The sequence below is a fragment of the Dermacentor albipictus genome, chromosome 5 (assembly GCF_038994185.2).
Source record: "Dermacentor albipictus isolate Rhodes 1998 colony chromosome 5, USDA_Dalb.pri_finalv2, whole genome shotgun sequence".
NCBI lineage: Eukaryota > Metazoa > Arthropoda > Arachnida > Ixodida > Ixodidae > Dermacentor > Dermacentor albipictus.
This window is the reverse complement of record NC_091825.1, coordinates 142,625,772-142,644,809: the sequence shown is the minus strand read 5'-3', so window position 1 is coordinate 142,644,809 and position 19,038 is coordinate 142,625,772. Positions and strand designations below refer to the sequence as shown.

At 44.4% G+C, this 19,038-nt stretch overlaps 1 protein-coding gene across 9 annotated transcripts in view; it reads right to left on the bottom strand.

Moving 5' to 3' along the window:
• Positions 1-17,855, bottom strand: part of LOC139060153 (phosphatidylinositol-binding clathrin assembly protein LAP-like) — a 41,497-nt gene extending 23,642 nt beyond the window's left edge. Inside the window, exons 1-16 of one of the 9 annotated variants that reach the window (XM_070539065.1) lie at positions 17,566-17,855; positions 15,582-15,724; positions 15,444-15,519; positions 14,652-14,675; positions 14,471-14,485; positions 14,264-14,369; positions 13,279-13,318; positions 11,744-11,800; positions 11,563-11,674; positions 10,152-10,258; positions 8,606-8,647; positions 8,486-8,530; positions 8,284-8,378; positions 5,597-5,759; positions 1,965-1,985; positions 1,614-1,878 (exon numbers count right to left, since the gene is read on the bottom strand). In XM_070539065.1, the coding sequence (XP_070395166.1) occupies positions 1,614-1,878; positions 1,965-1,985; positions 5,597-5,759; positions 8,284-8,378; positions 8,486-8,530; positions 8,606-8,647; positions 10,152-10,258; positions 11,563-11,674; positions 11,744-11,800; positions 13,279-13,318; positions 14,264-14,369; positions 14,471-14,485; positions 14,652-14,675; positions 15,444-15,519; positions 15,582-15,724; positions 17,566-17,704 (1,450 nt within the window). In that variant the 5' untranslated portion in view covers positions 17,705-17,855. The remainder of the gene's footprint in view (positions 1-1,613; positions 1,879-1,964; positions 1,986-5,596; positions 5,760-8,283; positions 8,379-8,485; positions 8,531-8,605; positions 8,648-10,151; positions 10,259-11,562; positions 11,675-11,743; positions 11,801-13,278; positions 13,319-14,263; positions 14,370-14,470; positions 14,486-14,651; positions 14,676-15,443; positions 15,520-15,581; positions 15,725-17,565) is intronic. The other 8 variants (XM_070539064.1, XM_070539071.1, XM_070539066.1 and 5 more) reach the window with 8 other exon arrangements.
• Between the last annotated feature and the right edge of the window lie 1,183 nt (positions 17,856-19,038).

Here is a 19,038-nt window from a genome sequence, read left to right as displayed (position 1 = left end):
TTGGCTGGCTCTGGCAGCCCACGGGTAGCCAGGAGTGAAAAATCGAAGAGGCCCATTTATTTTGTGGAAACGTACTGTATTGTATCAGGATATACATCTTTCCTGCTTGCTGCCATGTCCATTGGTAGCCAAGTGCGGCCGTCTCGGCTTCTATCTTCTCAAATTGGACAGGACCACCTTAATGCTACGAATTGAGTAGCTCGCCCATGTTAACCTCATTTATTATTGACAAAGAGGACACTGTCTAAGCGCACATAATGTACTCACAAATGATAAGAAATTGCATGCGGCCTGTTCTGTACCCCCCATTTTTGTTTGGCTATCCTGCAGTGCAGCAGCAGCCACCGTCTGTTCATTGGTGGCCTGTCATGCTGCTGTGAATGCATTCCCATAATTCCTGATGTGATGTGCTTCTGTTCACATGAGCAGCTGAAATGCACATTTTCCATCTCAATCTACCCTTGTTTAGTGCATGTGATAAAATAAGCCTTTGTAAGGGATTACCTTGTTTATACGAGATGCAATATGCTTGAAACTTAATACAATACACTTCGGTCATTTTCATGTAAATGGAGCTAATCAGTAGTTCAGAAACCTGTGACAATTGCAATAGCGCAGGTACTGTTCTGCTACAGAATAGTTTGTAATGTACTATTTGCTTTGAGAAGTGTTCAAATGGTTATCTGTAGATATATTACGTGACTACTTTTGTCAAACATATTTGCCAACAATAAAAAAATTAAGCTGTTTAGTAATAACAGCGTGCTATATGGCATGAATCGCACTTATCAAGTGGTCAAGTGGCCGGCTGCAGAATGCGCGAGCGACTGAAGCAGTGGTAACAGCTGGATTATATGTGTTTGTTCCATGGCGCATGGGCTGAGCATGAGACATGACCATATGTGGTCTTATTTTGGTGCCAGCCCCTTTTTTCTTGAAAGATGGTGGTATGTAAGCCGACTGACCACTCTAGACAGGCTCAAGCTTCCCAGGAAGCAAGGAGATGAAAACAGATTTTTTTCGTTCAGTCTAGTTTGGCGCGCTCTCTACACTAACCGTTTTACAGAAACTGTCCTCACAAAAAGCCATTGCAATCTTTTCGTGTGAGCTCCTTTGGCTATTATCACTTCACAGGGCAGAGGCAGTTTACTGGCCCTGTGTTGGGCCACGCCTCATACAGGAGGCTAATGTACACATAGTAGACTTGAAATGCATAAGAACGATGCCGTTGAAGGACGAAAATATTCTACACCAGCTGCCATTTGGATGCTTTGGGGTTGCATTATGTTGGCTGTACATGAGCACTCTTATATTCCAATTCCCACACCAAGCAATCAGATAGCGAGCAAATTTTCCAATTCACGCTGAAGAGGCCCGATGAAGAGGTCTATAGGCAGGTTTGCTTCAAGATGTTTCACTGATTGATTGATCTGGCATCGAGTCTTGAAGCAACACAGTGGCTATGAGGGATGCCGTAGCAGAGTTCACAATTTTGACTACCAGAGCTCAATGCATGAGCATTTTGCATTGTTCCCCATCTAAACATGGCCATAGTAGTCAAGAATCAAACCCATGGCTTTGTGCTGAGCAGCGTAATGCGTCAAAAGGCTAACCATTAGCAGTGAAGTGTGCAAAGGCTAGCTGCTGCTGCTGCTGTTGCTGTTGCTGTGGACTCTGCACGGTGGGGGGTGGCGGTGGCGCTGGGCTGGGCTCGGCAAACGGGTTCCCCAGGCAGAGCAGGTCATCACTGGCCGGGGCGGCAGAGAACAGATCCAGCACGGGATCGCCGCTGCTGGCACCCGCCGAAGCCGCAGGGGGCTCGGGCGATGCCGACAGGAACGGGTTGGTGCTGGCCTCTGCCTCCTTCAGGTGCCGCTCCTGCAGTCGCACACACCACGCCCCCGCTGCTAACACCGGCATGGAACCGTGACCGTGGCATGCACTCGACACAGCCATGCTCTCACCTCAGCACTGCCCAAAGCTGGCTGAAACGAGACATGCACACGTCAGACACACACAAGTGCGACCGAAGGTGCCTGCATCGACACTGTTTTAACGTGCTGCACTAATTTTTTTCATCATGTGCACCAGCGTGTGAACAGCTTAATAAGTATGCGGTGACAAGAAAATTTACCCCGACAACATAGAAAAATTTTTCGTCCATGCCACAGGCTTCGCAAGCACTCTCTTCTCCCCATGGATATCACATTCTAGTTCATCTCGCACAATAGCAAATTTTGCACGGCTGTTGCCTTGATCATACACACCAGACATGAAAAACCTGCTCAACACGAATTTTAAGGCTTTGCATTGAAAAGCTTTTACATATGCTAGGACTTAGTAAGCACTGACTGTCATGATCATTGCATCCCAAAGCTACAATTGTGGACCACAAAGAAAGCTGCATAGCATGTCTACAGGACCAATTCATTTCAAACAAATGATATTGATGGGCACTGAAATCAGTTTATGCAGGCATTTTTCACTCATCTGCTGTCAAAATGTTCCCCTCATATCCAGGAATGTGCACGGTGGCTGGGCACTACAGTCCGACAGTGATCAACTTCACATACTCTGCTAAGCTTACTGCAGTGGCTGGTGCCAGTTTATGTGGCATGGCTATGATGCAGAATGATTGATACGACCATTTTTGAATCCTCAAAAATTACAGGAGCCTTTTCAGTTTCAGTTTCACATGATGCACAGATATATAGCAGAGAACATTAAGAAGAAATGGAATTTAAGCTAGACTGACAGATTACATTTCCACAATTGTCAATAAGTAAATTCTGACTGAAGAATGGCATGGCTTGCAATTAGAAGTGCAAAATTAATCACATGCCGCAACTGTAATTTCCCACATCAGCTCACAGTAATGCAAGATTTTGGCAGTGCCTGCTCGGGGCTGGTAAATTTTTCTATGAACTCAGCTTTCTCAAGAACAACACAAATTAATGAAAATGCAGTGAACTATACTACATTAAAGTGACATAAGTAGTTCCACTATGTGTGAAAATAGAAAATTTTGGCCTCCTTTCTCTTCTGGTAGCAAAAAAATGTTTTTCTGCTTAAGTGTAGAAGGCTCCAGGAGCACGACCTGTGAGTTGAAACTGACTGTGTTCCTGCTTTAGTGTTACTTTAACATGTGCAAGACTTGAAATTATTTGGATCCACTTATAAAACCTCAAATACCTATATATGTTCAAGATAATTGCTGACAGCCCAGAATTATCAAATAAGCACGTTGATTTCCCTAGGTGAAATTACATAAGTGAAATGACTGATGCACCAATGCAATGTAGCTGTCAAACCCCAAGAGCAGATACACCTATGCATTAGTATTAGGTCTAACATGAGGAATACTACAAATAGGATGCTTTAGCAGCATGAAAGAAGCACAAAGACAGACTACCCAGGCATTCATTTGTGTAGAGTGTGCCACCACACCATTGTATCTGCAAAGGGGGCCAACTCGTACCGGCTGTTTCTGACTATTGAAACCTTTCAATCTACTGAAACATTGTGTTCATACCCTTTACCAAGGAAAGAATACTTTAGAGTGATGTATTAGATAACAATTTTGCAGACTTGGAGAGGTTGCCCCGCCAATTACCCACATCAAATCTTTCAGGCCCTGTGGTGAGAGCATCCCTGCCCAGAACAATTCGCTATACTGTTTCAATTGTGTGTCAGGTAAGCCAAAAAGGAGCACTATTTCATTATGCTGTCTCATGCTTTTCGAAGTTTGAATCAGCACTGAAGCATTTCAACCTTGCCAAGGACCAGAAATGCCCAATTTACTTTTTCTCCCTGATAACATTTCACTGCTGCAACAATCAATGAAAGCCTCAATTATTCCAGGTTCAACAGCAATAGACTGATATGCTCCTCTGATAAGCACACATCATAAGAGCAAACAATGTGTTATAATTTGCCGCGGGCCATTTGAGATAACAGACCAATGTGTCAAGCATTCCCGTTTTCTGCAGCCATTGAGCTACTCGAAAATATATCGGTACAGATAAGCTTCCCGTGATGATAAAGCTATCTGATGCAATACTGAGAAGTGCTCCGAACGCCTATAACATTACCTATTTGTGGGGATATTCTAAGCAATTTCGCACAAACGTAGAGATGGCCAAACATTTTTTCATGGCAGTTTTCATGGCAGTTTTCATTTTACAAGGTAATGCAGAGCAATACCCCAATGATAGGGAAGCGGACATTTTAAATGCCCATTCAGACATTGCAGTAGACAGCTAAGGGTCCATCTAATGCATCCGCAATTTCTATACTAGATGAGGTTACTTTTACGATTTTACAAGTGGCATCTGCATGATGACATACCACAATTTTGAATTATAGAGTGGAACTAGTAGTAAACTGCATGAATTAGATCGCAGACTGCAGAGTCCTGTGGACCTTTTGTTACAGAACAGAAAATTGGTGTCGGACAAAGTTGAAATAAAAGTATGTGAAGTTTTATGTCCTGCCTGTTGCACACAAATATCACAGGCTTCTGAATTAAAGTAAGATGAATTGGACATTTTGGTAAATATTTAGGGCAAACAAATTAAAAATTTTAGCATCAGCATGACCGGAGCCTATTAAAGACTTGCTGCATTTGAAGCCTGCCTTGGTTACTGGCACTGCAGGGTCATTAACTAAAACGAGTGTTCCAGAGCCCCATTCCAGTACTAGCACTAAATGCAGCAAAAAAGCTCGTTTTTTTGCTAGTCACTTAGAATGAACATTTGTGAACTTTGTGTCATTAAATGAACTTTGTGTCATTAAATGTTTTACAGCGTAAGCTAGTGACTAACTTAATATCGTGTCTTTTGTGTTTTCATATAGCTGCTTTGTATTTATATATCCTACTCATTTGTAATGGGAGGTCCCCTGTACAGTCTGTTGACTATGGGACCTCCCTCTGTATGTATGTATAATCCCCATTTGTAACCTTATTAATATGCAAATAAAGAACTCTTGAACTCTTGAACCTTAACCATCTTTAGTTCAGCAGTCTAGCTCTTGTGTGGCCCTCTGTAAAGGGGAAGTGTACTCTACCTGCAGATGCTGGTAGCATAAGCAGTGCTGATGCAATGTGCAGGCATGTAAAAAGCCAGCACGAACTACTGGAGGCTGTTTGCTGTAAATTTTGGAACTTTCATATTTACGAGCGAGGGAAATTTGCAGATGGCTTCATGTAATAAATCACAATGTGTATCAGGTGCTGTTACATGTAACTTCAAAGTAATGCTGGCACAGCTCCCTCTCTTCTAAGCTTTATGAAGTTTAACATCCTAAAGTAGCCGCTGGGACTATGAGACACCCTAGACGAGACGTGGGATCGATATTTACTGCCCTACAAAGATGCTTCGTATGCAGGACTTCTAGCTTTTTGCCCCCCGTCACAGCGTGGCCAGAGCAACTGGAAAATGAACCCATGCCCAGCAGCAGAATGCCATAATCACTGATACACCACAGCAGGGTTCTCTCCTAAACCCGACACTGGCAGTCCCTACTTCTGCAGTGCAACAGTTAAACCTGCACTAGAGCTTAGCACAGAAGGCAACCAGTGATGCCAGGCACCAACCTTCAGCTGATTCATGGCGGCTGCTTCTTCCTCGAGGGCCCTGCGCACGCTGGCCTCGTCCACGCGCACACCGTTGATCTCGGCCCCTGTGCCTCCAGCCGAGCCAAAGGCACTGCTCGTGCAAGAGAGCGCCGACACCGCGCTCTGCACGTTGCTGTTCACCCTGCTCGGCCCGCGCAGTAGGGGGCAAGGAGGGAGGGGCAGGGAGAGGAGAAGAGGCATGCATGCAGCCACCACAAACACAAGCCATGCGGCGTGCAGCAGCATGCGCTGCTTTCAATATAACCCCTTCAGGTGCTCATTAATTCTGACCACTGAACGTCTTCCATCATTTTGTTTTATTCAGCGTTAGTGCAGCTTGCATAACCCCATCCTGCGTATAGTAGCGCTGGTGCAGCAAAGCATACAATTATATACTCTCAGTGACAATTAGGGTGCTAAAAGATAGAACACCGGGCAGTCAAGTTTGATGCAAGCTTTCCTACACGATCAAATTATCCGCCTGACTGGACATGCCACGCATAAGAACAAAGTATGACACATTTTGACTTTCTAACAAGGCTACATAGAACCTGTTACACAATGACAAACTGATGGCACCAACTACCTCCCAGACATCTTACTGCCCTTTCTTTTATATACTGCAAATTAACAGATCTTGCAGCAGAGGTTTAAACCACAAATGTGATGATGTGCGATTTTTTTCACAGCCTGCAATTTTAACCTCCCTGTGTGCAACTGTAGGCAAAGCACCTGAAGGGGCTCGAATGGGCTTTTGCAAAACAAAAACACAAACATAACCAGAGGCTAGCACACTAATTAACTTACAACAGAAGGTCAAACAGGCAGACTTGTGGCAGTCCTTGAAACACCTACGGCGCACTTCTGACGAGAAGGGTAACAGAACAATGCAAGATTTCCACCAGACGAAAATAAAGCAATGGTACAAGAACCACCATCTGCTATATGCAAAGGCGTCGCCTACAGAAATGAAAAAAAATCTGCATTCCTGTGCAACTTTCAAATCAACAGTGCTTCACCTATGAAACTTCCAACGAAGGGCAAAACCTGGGCAGCTGTGCAAGATGGCTACTGCGGTGAAACTATAAGGCCACTATGCAGTTCTCACAGGCTGGTTGCAAGTGAAACAAGGAAGGGAAAATCTCGGAACGGTTTTGTTGAACATAGGAGGGCATGTCCTAATCCACAAAACCTTAAGAGCAGAGGTTCCCAAAACCGATGTTAGCAAATTACGCCAGTTCTAAATAACTGCCAGCAAACGCCATTGCGACTGCACAACGCTTATGTACAACAAAAGTGGTAGAAGTGCATGGCACTTCAGAGACCCGACCACTATTACAAGTGGTTAGGCGAAGCTTATAGCTATAGGAAAACTTCCGGCCAGTCTCCATCGTAATTGTTTCTTTTTGGAACGGCACATGGACACAGTGAACCAATAAAAAATGCATTATGTGACAATGTATGCATGATGGTGTGGTCAGTGCTACTTACTTTAGGTGTGAAAATATGCAGTGAGCTATGAGGTCACTTTCTGAAGTAGCATTCTACTCAGGGTTTGTACAGAACATCCAAAGCAATGCTGAAGGACAATCCAAGGATTTCAAACTTGCTGAAGGCCAGAATTCAAGGAAGTTGAGAAACAAACTTCAATTACACACACAAACTAAAAACATTCACATCTCCTCCACTTAAATTCTTTATAGCTAAGCAGCCACTGAATTGTACACACACTTCAAGCTCTTCAGATGGCTTTTCAAAGTCTACTTTCCTATTCTAACAATGTCAATCGACTTGTGGCACAACACACATTTTGCTCAATGAGTAGTGCATAGCTTCGCCTAAAGACCCTTGTCATGTAAAGCCAAATGGCTGAAACTTATTTTCCTCAAGGAACTTGAGCCCAGGCCTCGCAAAGTGAGCCCTGGTGGATGCAATGCAAGACAACTAGAAAAAGAAGAATGGTTGAATAACTTGGTGGTTTGAACTGGCTTCGTCTAGCACCACGATGGCAATGATGCACAGAGCATGCCTTTTTCTTTTCATTTTTCTGCTTTTACCATTATTACTCCTCTTTTTTGACAGGTGTGTGATCGTGTTATATGCTAATATTTGTACGCGTTGCTTGGATATATTTTTATGTATTTTTGCCCCTCCAGCTTGGGCCCTCTTTCGGGCTTGCAGTATTCTGTAAATAATATAAATAAAGCCTGTCGCCAGTGGTACTATGTATGCTATATTTCAACTGCTTAGTGATACTGCAATTGCTTAGTGAAACTTTTAAAAATGAATATGTAGGATCGTTTCCCAATGGACACAGCATAGCACCAATTCTACATTACTCTGAATGTCCAGAAGTTGCCCCAAACCCCAGTTTTCGAAGAAATCAAGAAGCACATCTATTTTCAAGATTTAAGGGGCCTTGAATCTGTTTCCCAATTCAAAGGTTTTCAAGGATCTCAAGCAGGTGTACAAACTCGCATTCTACTAACCTAGGCCAGTTACTGTGCCCTTTCTTCAACACGTCATAAAGGCTTGTTGCATGTGTTTATGCAACAGTTAAATACTACTGAAGTGCACCGTTTATGCGGGACCCTTATGCCCCCCCAAGAACTCGGGTTGGGAATCCCTGCTCAAGTAAGCGGGGGAGGATAGACATTGTGCCTGACCTGGTCGCAGACACGGCCGATGTAGCAGTTCCTCCTTTGCGCCCCTCCAATGCAGCCAGGTGCTGCTCCAGGGCATCCAGCAAGCTGCTGGGTGCCTGCGTGGACAAGACCCGCCAGAGGAATATGTGAACTAAAGCTTCAAGCAAGCCAATCGCGGGACCCACGGCACACGAAAAACGGCTTCCTTACTTTTGCCCCTTACCTCTGACGTCCTATTGGCAAAGCTTATTAGGAACACTTCAAAGTACTGGAAAAAGAGAGCAGAGACGCGCCGCGCCCCATGACCTGACCCCTTTTGTCTACTACCACTGGGCATGCTTACCTTGGTAAGGTCGGGGATGTCGCCTTTGTCGATGCCCACCGCCTGAAAAAGAAAAAGGGGGGAGGGGAGGGGGTTGTTAATATAAGACAACCGTACACTGATCGCTCTTGTGGGCATTGGTGACAGTATATTCCTACTGGCTGGGCAGCAGATAGACACAGCAATTTAAAAAAATTTAATTTCCAGCAGACAACTTATAATTCACAATGCACACAATGTGTAAATTACAATACACAAGAGCATGAATGTGGGCTAGCTGGTCTGTGTTCAACAAGAACAGTGCAGATGAGCTGACAAATGAGAAAAGAGACAATGTATGCATTCAGTTTGACTTGTTAAATCACCTGTAGCATTTTCCGTTTGCTGAACATTGAATGGCTGTTGTGGTGTTATGTCCCGAAGGAAACCTTGTTTAACCCTTCGGGGTCCAAGTCTTTCGAAAAAAATGTGCCCCCACGGTCAATTTTTGAAACTGTTACCAGTAGTAGGAAAAAATTGAAGTCAAATACAGTGAAAATATTTTGCAAGCTATATTTGCAAGTTCTGGCCACATCGCACACATAGCGCTGCTCATCGCAAATTCCTCATCTGATTACGAGCTGTCATCGGCTGGTTCCAGCTCAATATTCGGTGATGCAGACAAAGCATCACCAGAAATGTATGTTTTATTCTTTGAATAGTTGATTGGCACAATGAGTAAGAAGAAGAAACATTTTAGCAGTTGCCATGAGAAGAGGCACAGCACGTGGTCATACCGAAGCTACGACTGCACACAACAGTGTACGTTGATATGCAAACAGTGAAGGGGGCAGCCACAACCTAAACTTAGTATCTGAACATCAGCTGTGCATGACTATATCTAAGCTACCAGAAACAACGAAGGCAGCTGTAACAGATGATAGCATTGCCTTCCTGCACACCTGGGAGGTAGCAGACAACGTGTGTGTGACCATGTGAGCGAGCACCTTGAAGAAAACAAGTCTAGTTGTGTGCCCTGGTGAGTAAACAATTTCAAATGCAATTGCAAGACTCCATAGAGATGGCAGCACCTCTGAAAAACCAGAGGCAGCAAATATGTGCGAAATATCAAACACAATAATAGCACCGCATTTGTACAGGAGAAACCATGTGGGATGTGTTGCCTATACATGTACGGCAACATGTATGATAAAGAGGTGCCACAATAGAATGCTTTGAATTATTTTGTCCACCCAGAGTTTTCTGACGTGACTAGGATTTAAATCTGCATTCTTGCATTTATCCCTTAAGAGAATGAAGCCACATCCTGAGGTCAGGAAACGAAGCTCTGAATGTGCTCCTAACAGCAGAATGTCACGTTCACTGAATAGGTGAAATGAAAATTTGGTTAGACATGGTTTTTGCCATCGTCACTTTCACATCACCCACTTTAGTGTGCTTGCAGGTCTTAGTAGTGGAAAAGAATGCAGTGCCCTATAGCAAGGTATCCTGCAGAATGTTGCATCATGCAAAACTGATGGTGTCGATGGTTTTGGAGCTTTTAGAGTTTTCTGTTAGGGCAACTCACCTCGGCCACCTTGAGGAACTCAGCTACCCGGTCCATGCGGATGAGGAACTTTTTGTAGATGTCCAAGGCCTCGCGGCAGTGCTTCTTGTTCATGTCGAAATATTTTTCTGCAAAGTTAAATACAGCATGCAAGATGCCTAAACACATCTAGTGCAGACAAGGCAATGTAAGCTGGTCATATACAATTAGTATGAAGTACTATTTTAGTTTGCAACTCAGCAAAGGTTACTACCCTGTAATCATGTAAAATCAAAGTTTCAGATCTTGCAGCATATAAAGATGATCCCTCAATGGAATGCTTAACAATTATCACAACCAATGTTCCTGCACTGAATCAAGCATGTGTGTGGTTATTGTACTATCAGGGACGAAAGTGCCCAGGATGCAGGAGCATAGACAGGAATGCATTGCTGCGCTATGTGCCAGGATCAGCTGTGCTATCATCTGTGCTCAAGATCGCGGCACAGGATTGGCCCCTTATGTGCTTTCTCGTGATCTGGAGCACGGATAATAGTGAGACTGATCCCAGCAGATAGCACAGCAATGGAATTCAGTCTATGCTCATGCATCCTAGACACTTTTGTCCCCGGTAGTACATATTAAAAATGAAGCAACTTGGACAATTGAAGATTACATGCAGAATGTGATCTGTAACAGAACATAATGGTACTTACTTCGAGCACCATGAGAGCTGCAGCTCATACAAATATGAACGTGAGCAACCCCTAATTATGTGTCAAAATGTTACAGGACAAACCTGTAATCACGACTACAAATGAATGACTGTACAGGTACTTTCAAATCAAGAAATCTTGCACTAGTGTAAGAACACAGGGACAGGAACACAAAGAAACAAGACTCAAGTTAAGTGAAAGCTCATACAGTCTTCTTTCCTTGTGTTTGTGTTGTCACGTCTTCACACTAACAAAAGAATCATGGTACCTAATTCAAAGCCGACTTGCATATTCCTGTAAGGAAGCAACGCTGTGAGTGAAAAGCTGGGCTAGCTAGTTTTTGGTTGATAATAGACATTGCACGAGCAAAAAAATGAGAACAAGTGAAGAGAGGATGACAGGAGACCTTAGGAAGCCTAGAGGGTCCTGCCTTTTTCGCGCTTAAAAAAAATTTACATTATGGGGTTTTACATCAAAAAACCACTTTGATTATGAGGCACGCCGTAGTGGAGGACTCTGGAAATTTTGACCACCTGGGGTTCTTTAACGTGCACCTAAATCTAAGTACACAGGTATTTTCACATTTTGCCTCCATCGAAATGCGGCCGCCATGGCTGGGATTCCTTTTTTGCACTAGACCAAGTCACTCTCTGCTAAAGCAATTTTTAGTTTAATAGAGAGCTGTGCACGGTGATCACAAGGCATAGAGGCACAATGCAGAGAAGAGCAGCACGCACCGAGCAGATTTATGATCCCATCATTGTAGCAGGCAAAGAGACGTATCAGGTCACGGAACAGCAGCATGAAGGCCGAGCTGATCACTCCGTTGGTCAGGTCGTTCGCTGTGCACTGCAAAATGGAATTCGTTCAGCTCCATAGTGGCATGACATCCTCTGCTGGCAGGCGCAAAGCACTCACATCAAACTCAAGCAGGGCATCCAGCTGACTCTGCAGGGCAGGCACTGTCTTCAGAAGCTGCGCAATAGTGGAAATGGACATAAAGGGTGCAATGGGGACCTCTCCAGGGTCTTGTCACAGAAAAGCACAAACTTTATTGAAAAGCACAGAAAGGAGTTTTATTCGTAAATATCCACAAAGACCCACATAATTACTGGGTCTCTGTGGTTCCTACAATCCCTTGTCCCGCAATTAAGTGGAAATCGACAAAAAGGGTGCAATGGGGACCTCTCCAGGGTCTTTCCACAGAAGTGTGCAAACTTCATAGAAGAGCAAAAAAAAAGCATTTTATTCCTAAACATCCATGAAGACACACATATTTACTGCAACAAATTGAAGAAGACAATTTACAATTATCGCTGTTTTGTTCCTAAAATTTCACGACATTTTATTTCTTGGTCCATATTATTTCGATGAAACATTTGCCTTTTCGCTTGGCTGATTTATCTGGATATACTACTGGCAGCAAAACCCAGCCCACATCTATAGCATTTTACTTTGATAAGATTTACATATGATATTGATATTCCTGTCTTAAATTATGCATGCAAATATAACATTTTTTTAACAATGCTAAATTAAACATATTGTAGGAATAAAGAGGCGGAAAGTGTAAAATTTTACTGCTGGTTCATAGTCCTGTCGATTTTACACGTCACTTATGCTGTTTGATAACCCTCTCACCTTCTCTCTGTGTGTGTGTGTGTGTGTGTGTGTGTGTGTGAGTGTGAGTGTGTGTGAGTGTGTGTGTGTGTGTGTGTGTGAGTGAGTGTGTGTGTGAGTGAGTGTGTGTGTGTGTGAGTGAGTGAGAGTGAGAGAGAGTGTGAGAGAGTGAGAGAGAGTGAGCGAGTGAGTGTGCTTGCGCCAACCTGCTTCGCAGGACCGTCCTGCGGAAGGCCTAGGTGCGGGTCACTGGAATGGACGAACACAATTGAACGTGCCACCATTCGCGTGACAGCCCACACATGAATGATGAGGCTGTGTCCAGCACAGGGGCGAACATATTTGCTTGCTGTCTAGTTGCGAAGAGTCAGACTTATCTGATTTGTCATGCACCCATCGGCATGTTCTATCAGTGTATAAATTTGGTGATTGGTGTATAAAAGGTGCAATAAATACCTTTGTGATTGCACTACTGTGTTGTCATTCCTTTGTTCCAAGAGCACATATGGGATCTCAACAATGTGTGTGTTCTTTGACCAATACAATACAGCTGTAGTCAGCACTTGTGTTCTTTCTACTAACCTCACGTTTGTCTTTCCACACTACAGGGCTTTGCACTGCAATCGCACCATGAACTTGTGCCAACCTGACCAAATTGCCATTCTAATTGTTTCTTCAAGTTCTTACAATAAAAATGCAGGATGTTTCTCTGCCACAAATTGAATGCCTCAAACTTAGTGATAACCATGCAAAAGGAATTCAAGGTACAATTTGGAATTTTTGCAATTATAAGCAGTCCAGAATGCAGAGCTTGACAAGTGGCTTAAACGCACCTTGTCAGTCGGCATGGTGCGTAGGGTTCCATCTTCCTTCCTGCGATGCAAAGTTCAGATGGTCACATAAAAGGCTAGTTTTGAGGAAATACGCACGTAAGCCTTTTTGTATCAGTTGTGTAAATATTTTAGTAAAGGAGGAGGTTCATATCTTTCAAAATTACTAGAATATGCAAGTCACCGTACATCTAAAAAACATTGAAAGTTGGCATTCACTTCAAGTTAGCATAAACATACCGTACACCAGTACCTATAGAACTTCCAATTTGATACCAACTTTCTTTTGTGAATCAGCCTTCCAGATTTCTGCAGAAATTGTTTGGTTTACCAAAGTATGCAGAACTGACACCAATATGGATTTGTGACAAGAATATTTTTCCTCCTCTTCATATGTCGAATGTGCAAAACATTTAGTATCACAAGAACAACACTAAAGACATTTAGTGACATGTCTGAGAACTGCAGCCTCACTGCAATCAAGTGATATAAGTAATGGTTCCCAAGCTTTTCAGATACACCAAAGCTGCCGATGTGAATTTATCTGTTTGGCAGAAACAAAGGCCCCATCATAAAGAGGCTGTTTATTGCTAGAGACAATTTCATAGGAGGCACCAAGCAAGCTATTGCAGAGTTGATATACTGTAACTATATCTACATCATTTCAATTGAAGTGCTTGCATCTTTGTAAACAAGAATGTTCCGCACAAATGTCTACTAACTGACGCGGTCTTCCCACCCCATTTTACTTCATTTCATTCAAAGGGAACTAAAGCTTAGATCTAATCGTGTAACAATAGTATGTAGGCAAGACTAAGCAATCTGAATACTCCACCTTTTACTTAGTCGCCATAATTTTAGCCTTGCATCATTTTAACATTTCTGCATGAAGATTTTTCACTGAGACGGTCTCAGCCCCGTACTTGATCCCCAGGCTGTTTTTCTCTTATATGCAATGTCTGGCAAAACAAACTTGTTTCCCACTCACCCCCTTTTCACCTTGCAGAAGTCAAACGCCACAGTGCGGTAGGAAACAGCCTTCTCTGTCAGGTACTTGGCATAGCGTCGGATGAATGTTGACATGTCAAAGCCAGCTGGGAACACGTGCATGCGTGCGGATAAGCGCCATGTAAATGCAGAAGTTCTATCAACACTCGCTTTTGCAAATATATAAGAAATGTTTGCAACAACAAACCCATATCACCAGATGCTGTGGGGAACGAAAGGAAAGCACATCATCAACTGCAATGGCATTTGACACCAGTAAGCAATCTGTGCTGACTCTGGGAGTTGCATTGCTACTAGGCCTGTGTTTACATATGTGGCAATGCACATAGCAGCGCAACAGTACCTTACCAGGGTAACTAGAAGCTTACCAGGATAAGAAGCTGGACCAAATGCTGTTAGAGAAATCAAGGCGATCTAAGATCAGATATTTTTCATCCACTGGCCACAGCAACAGAATATATGCATCCACAGCAATACTTCAGTAAGCAGTACAGAAATTTCTGAACAATGTTAAAACTGTTCAGCAATAACAGATTTCCACGGAAACCATACAAGTAGCATCATGATGTGCAGAACTGCAACAACTGCCTGTGCATGTGCCCCTGAAGTCATAAGTCACTGCTAACTAGCACTGCTATGCAAAATCATCACCAGTGTTGCCAAAGAGCCTTGCACTACCCTAATACTTCAGTCACACTGGGAATTTTCTATTACAATGAAGCCCAAGTAGAGACTAATTTCTCAACCATGATTAGCTCCCTTCTGCAGTCACACGGGCGCAATTTTATTCGGCATTAAGCGACAATTTCAATTGAGATTTTTCCACGATTGGCTCCCTTCCCAGGCTACATAAGAGAGCCAATTACGATAAAGAAATTTTATCCCAATTGGGCTTGATCGTGATTGAAAGTGCTTCGCGTGACTAGGGTATAAGATGTGTTACAACCGAAGAATATGTATAAGTTGTGTAGACGGAAATTCACTTTGAAGCATGGGATGCGAGTGCCACAAGTTACTTATGAAACAGGAGGTAAGGGTCAGTTTTCAAACTACCGCTTTATCAAGCGTAAAAAACTTTCTTCTGAAAGGTCAATTCAGTCAGTTCCATGGGTCACCATGCCATTGATCTCCCTCCATGTGCAAAGCAGAGAAAAACTCACCCTGGACACCCGTCTTGTCCACAAAGGTACCCAGCTGGAACGTACAGTTGCTTGAAGCCAAGTACTGGGTGAACCTCTGCGAAGAAAGGAGTGTCGTCACGGCAAGACACCAGAAGCAGTAGTCGAAGCCTAACGTACCTCGTTACCATAGCACATGAGGTGGTGCACGGTGACCAGGGATTTGAAGACGACTACCCAGTTGGTGTTCTGAGCCCTTTCTATCAGCAGGTTGGCCAGTTGTGGGATTGAGACATTGGGCTCATTCGTACAGTGCAGCAAGTCTGCAAACCATGTACGAGTTTGATGCAGATCTTTTGCTACATGCACCACAGCACCAAAAATTAGAGAAATAAAACAAGGGCAGGTCAGTTAACAGAATATCCCACGCAGTGACTGCAGTATCTAGGCAAACAGTGGGAAAACTGCCAAGGCAACACACCTTAACAGAATGATGAACAGTGAGCCTGCACGCCAGTACTTCCACAGCGCCTAGTTATACTGCATGCTATTAGCATGAAAGACTTAAAGTTCAGGACCTGCGAAAGAGCCGAATACTTAAGCAATGTGGCATATTGCATTGCAGTTGGTGTAATTTTGCTGGCTGCAGCCTGCAGGTACAAGTAGCATGGGAATTCAGCTTTTTCTTTTAACTTCCACTGAACAAAATATGGACACGTGTAGCACGCCTCCCCAGTTCATGAAAATAGTACAACATTGCAACTGTCTTTGTGCAAAAGTAGGCAAACAAATATGGAATAAAAAAATCTTGACTTTTATTAAAAATAAGCAACAACCGTTTATCAAATTTCCATTGAGAACTGTTGCTCAACCAAGCTACTTCACAAAACAAAAGCTATGGCTGCTATTAGTCTGCAGAAAAGCCTGTGAGGCTAATGAAAAGGATGCGAAAATTTATTTCAACCTGTGTAAGCGGTTGCGACGAGCGTTTGAACTCAATAGCATAGCACTGTGCCTAGTGTTTATGCTATAAACAGTATTGGTTGACAGTGAGCCACTGTTACGCTTGCAGCAGAATTGGTCATATATCTTCACACACAAATAATTGCTCAGCTTAACACAAGTTTAGTTTCACTGGTTACCAATGCATGCAAAACTGCACTTGCACAATAAGCTAAACTATTAGCTGTGCCTTCATTAATTAAACAAATGTGCTACCTGGTAGGGTCTGCAGGCTTACCCCTACGGCCACACGCAAGTGCACATGATTAATGGATATAACAGGTGTGCAATGCACACGAAACGGATGCTAGAATACTTTACGGACTCCTAGGGTCTCTGCCAAATGTGTGCGATCGTTAAAAGAGCAACCTCTAGCTCATACCTGTGCATGTATCATTATGAAAAGAAAAGTGGCTTTTCAAATGCATGTTCGGCACAGGGAATGGTAAGGAGACTCAATGTCAGCCCCCTCGCAATAACGGACGGGCAAGATTTAGCTTGGAATCCAGTTTTGAATGTTACGTAGTACATATGCGAACGGCAGTAAGATGCAGCTGACGCTACAGAAATTACGGTTGATGTCTTTCAATGCAAAGGAATCGCCTGGCATGAATATTTACCCACAGCCACATGCCCATGCACCTAAACGTGCTTGTCACAAGCGGGAGCGCCAATACTCGAGGTAGACGCGGGCCACAGGGGCCTTACAGCTGTCTGCGATGGTGCACTTGAGCTCGGGGGAGTAGGACGAAACTGCACCGACCAGTATGCAGAGCAAAATGCCTACACAGCGTTCGGATAACAGTGTGAACGTGAAGGCAGCCTTCCGAAAGTCGCCGCACAAGCAGGCGACGACCAGCGACGAATTTTTGGGGGTGGTCAACAGGAAACTCCCTCTGCCGCTGTGTATCGGTGACGGCGGCGGCGGTGGAGGGCGGTCGCGCGCACGCGACATTTGAGCCTGCAGCAGTAGGCTGCAAACAGGAGGGTGTCATGCAGCAGTGCGCAGCTGGGACCGGGAGCCGAGGGCCGGGGGCGGTGACAGCGCGGCGGCCCCTCAGCGGTCCGCACTGTTAGGCTTACAGCACGGGGCCCACCTTTGGGCGACCGCCGACCGGCCACAAGCGTGAGCAGCAGGCACAAGAGCGGGCGGCCCACTTACAGTCGAGGTGTTTCTTCTTGGGGCCGATCACTTCCTCGGTGGTCGCTTTGCAGACCACCCTGGCGAGGCCTTGACCCGCTATGGTGTGCCGGGCTGCCATCAACCGATCGTTGAGGCTCTGGCCGGACATCTTCGACATCGGCGCTCGCGAACCGGGCTACGGAGACGGACCCGCAAGACAGCCCTGCGACACAAGAGTGTTGCCCCTGCTGCTGGCACAGCTCTCCGCCTAGGCAGCCTAGGCCCCAAACACACACACCAAGCGGTGGGCAACGAGAGAAAAACCGTTCACGTCACCGCATGACGTCACTACGGCCTCATGGTCTGCGCTGACCAATGGTGACGCTCACCATCGCCACCCCTCCTTTCACCGTCGCCTTTGCAACGTTTCGCTTGCACAGGCCACAAGTTGCAAACACAGCGCAAAAAATTAAAACAGGAAAAAGGCTACGAAAATACCAAGATGCTACCATAGCCACGCAACGGTGACTACACAGGTGGAAACGCTATGTGAGATGCGCAGGGTAAGCACGAATGAGCGCACCAAGTACCGCAACTTTGCCGACAGAAAAGGCGCCATAATTTGAAAACCAAAACAAGGCGGCCAAGTTCTGGCTTCGCGGATGTCGGCCGCACAGGCATGCAGTGTAAAATTAATTCAACTACCGTTTTGCACGCCGGCCACGTGGCTCGACGAGATCAACTTTTATCGTGGGAAGCCGTTGCTGCTTTGGCTGCATCTGCCAGCAGCGCGCCTGATGCCCGCACGAAATTTTTAGCTGCGATCAATATATCTAGAAAGCATCTGCGGAGCTGCACACAACCGATGCGCGTTTTTCGCACAATTTTGCTTTCAGTGCTGCTTGTCTGGTGGAAACGGCACTGCAAACGCGCACGGTGTACAGCTGTCTAAATTTGTACGCGAAATTGAGCTAAAAAATGTGCCATTGACTCATTATTTTGGCTACGGTTCTACTCCGAGGTGATCTCGTCCTTGCCGGCATCCCGGCTGATAAATGTCATTTGCAAAGGAGGCTGCCGATTAGGCAAGGCTTGCGAAATGGCCAGCCAGCACAACAGTCAAAAGGCACAGTACTTAAAATTGGCTTACACGGTAAATATTTTAAACTGTAATTTCACGCACATTCTCGTTCCGTACCTATTGCGCAATTTGCTGTAAATTCTGTAATGTAAATACATAATGAAGTAGCTCGGCTTCAGACTCTGGTTTATCATTCATGCATACAACTTTCTGTGGTGGAGTTCCACAACCCCTACATCCTACAGGAAAGCTATTAAGAATAAAATTAAAATGTTATCGCACTGGTTGACTGCTGTCAGACCTAGTTGTCACAAAGGAACCTGTATTCACTTTGTGCAACTGCGGTCAGCTGTATCTTCTTGCATAACACAATTTCTAACAGTTATATATTTATTAAAGAAAAAATTTATGGTACTTGCCTTTAAGTAATG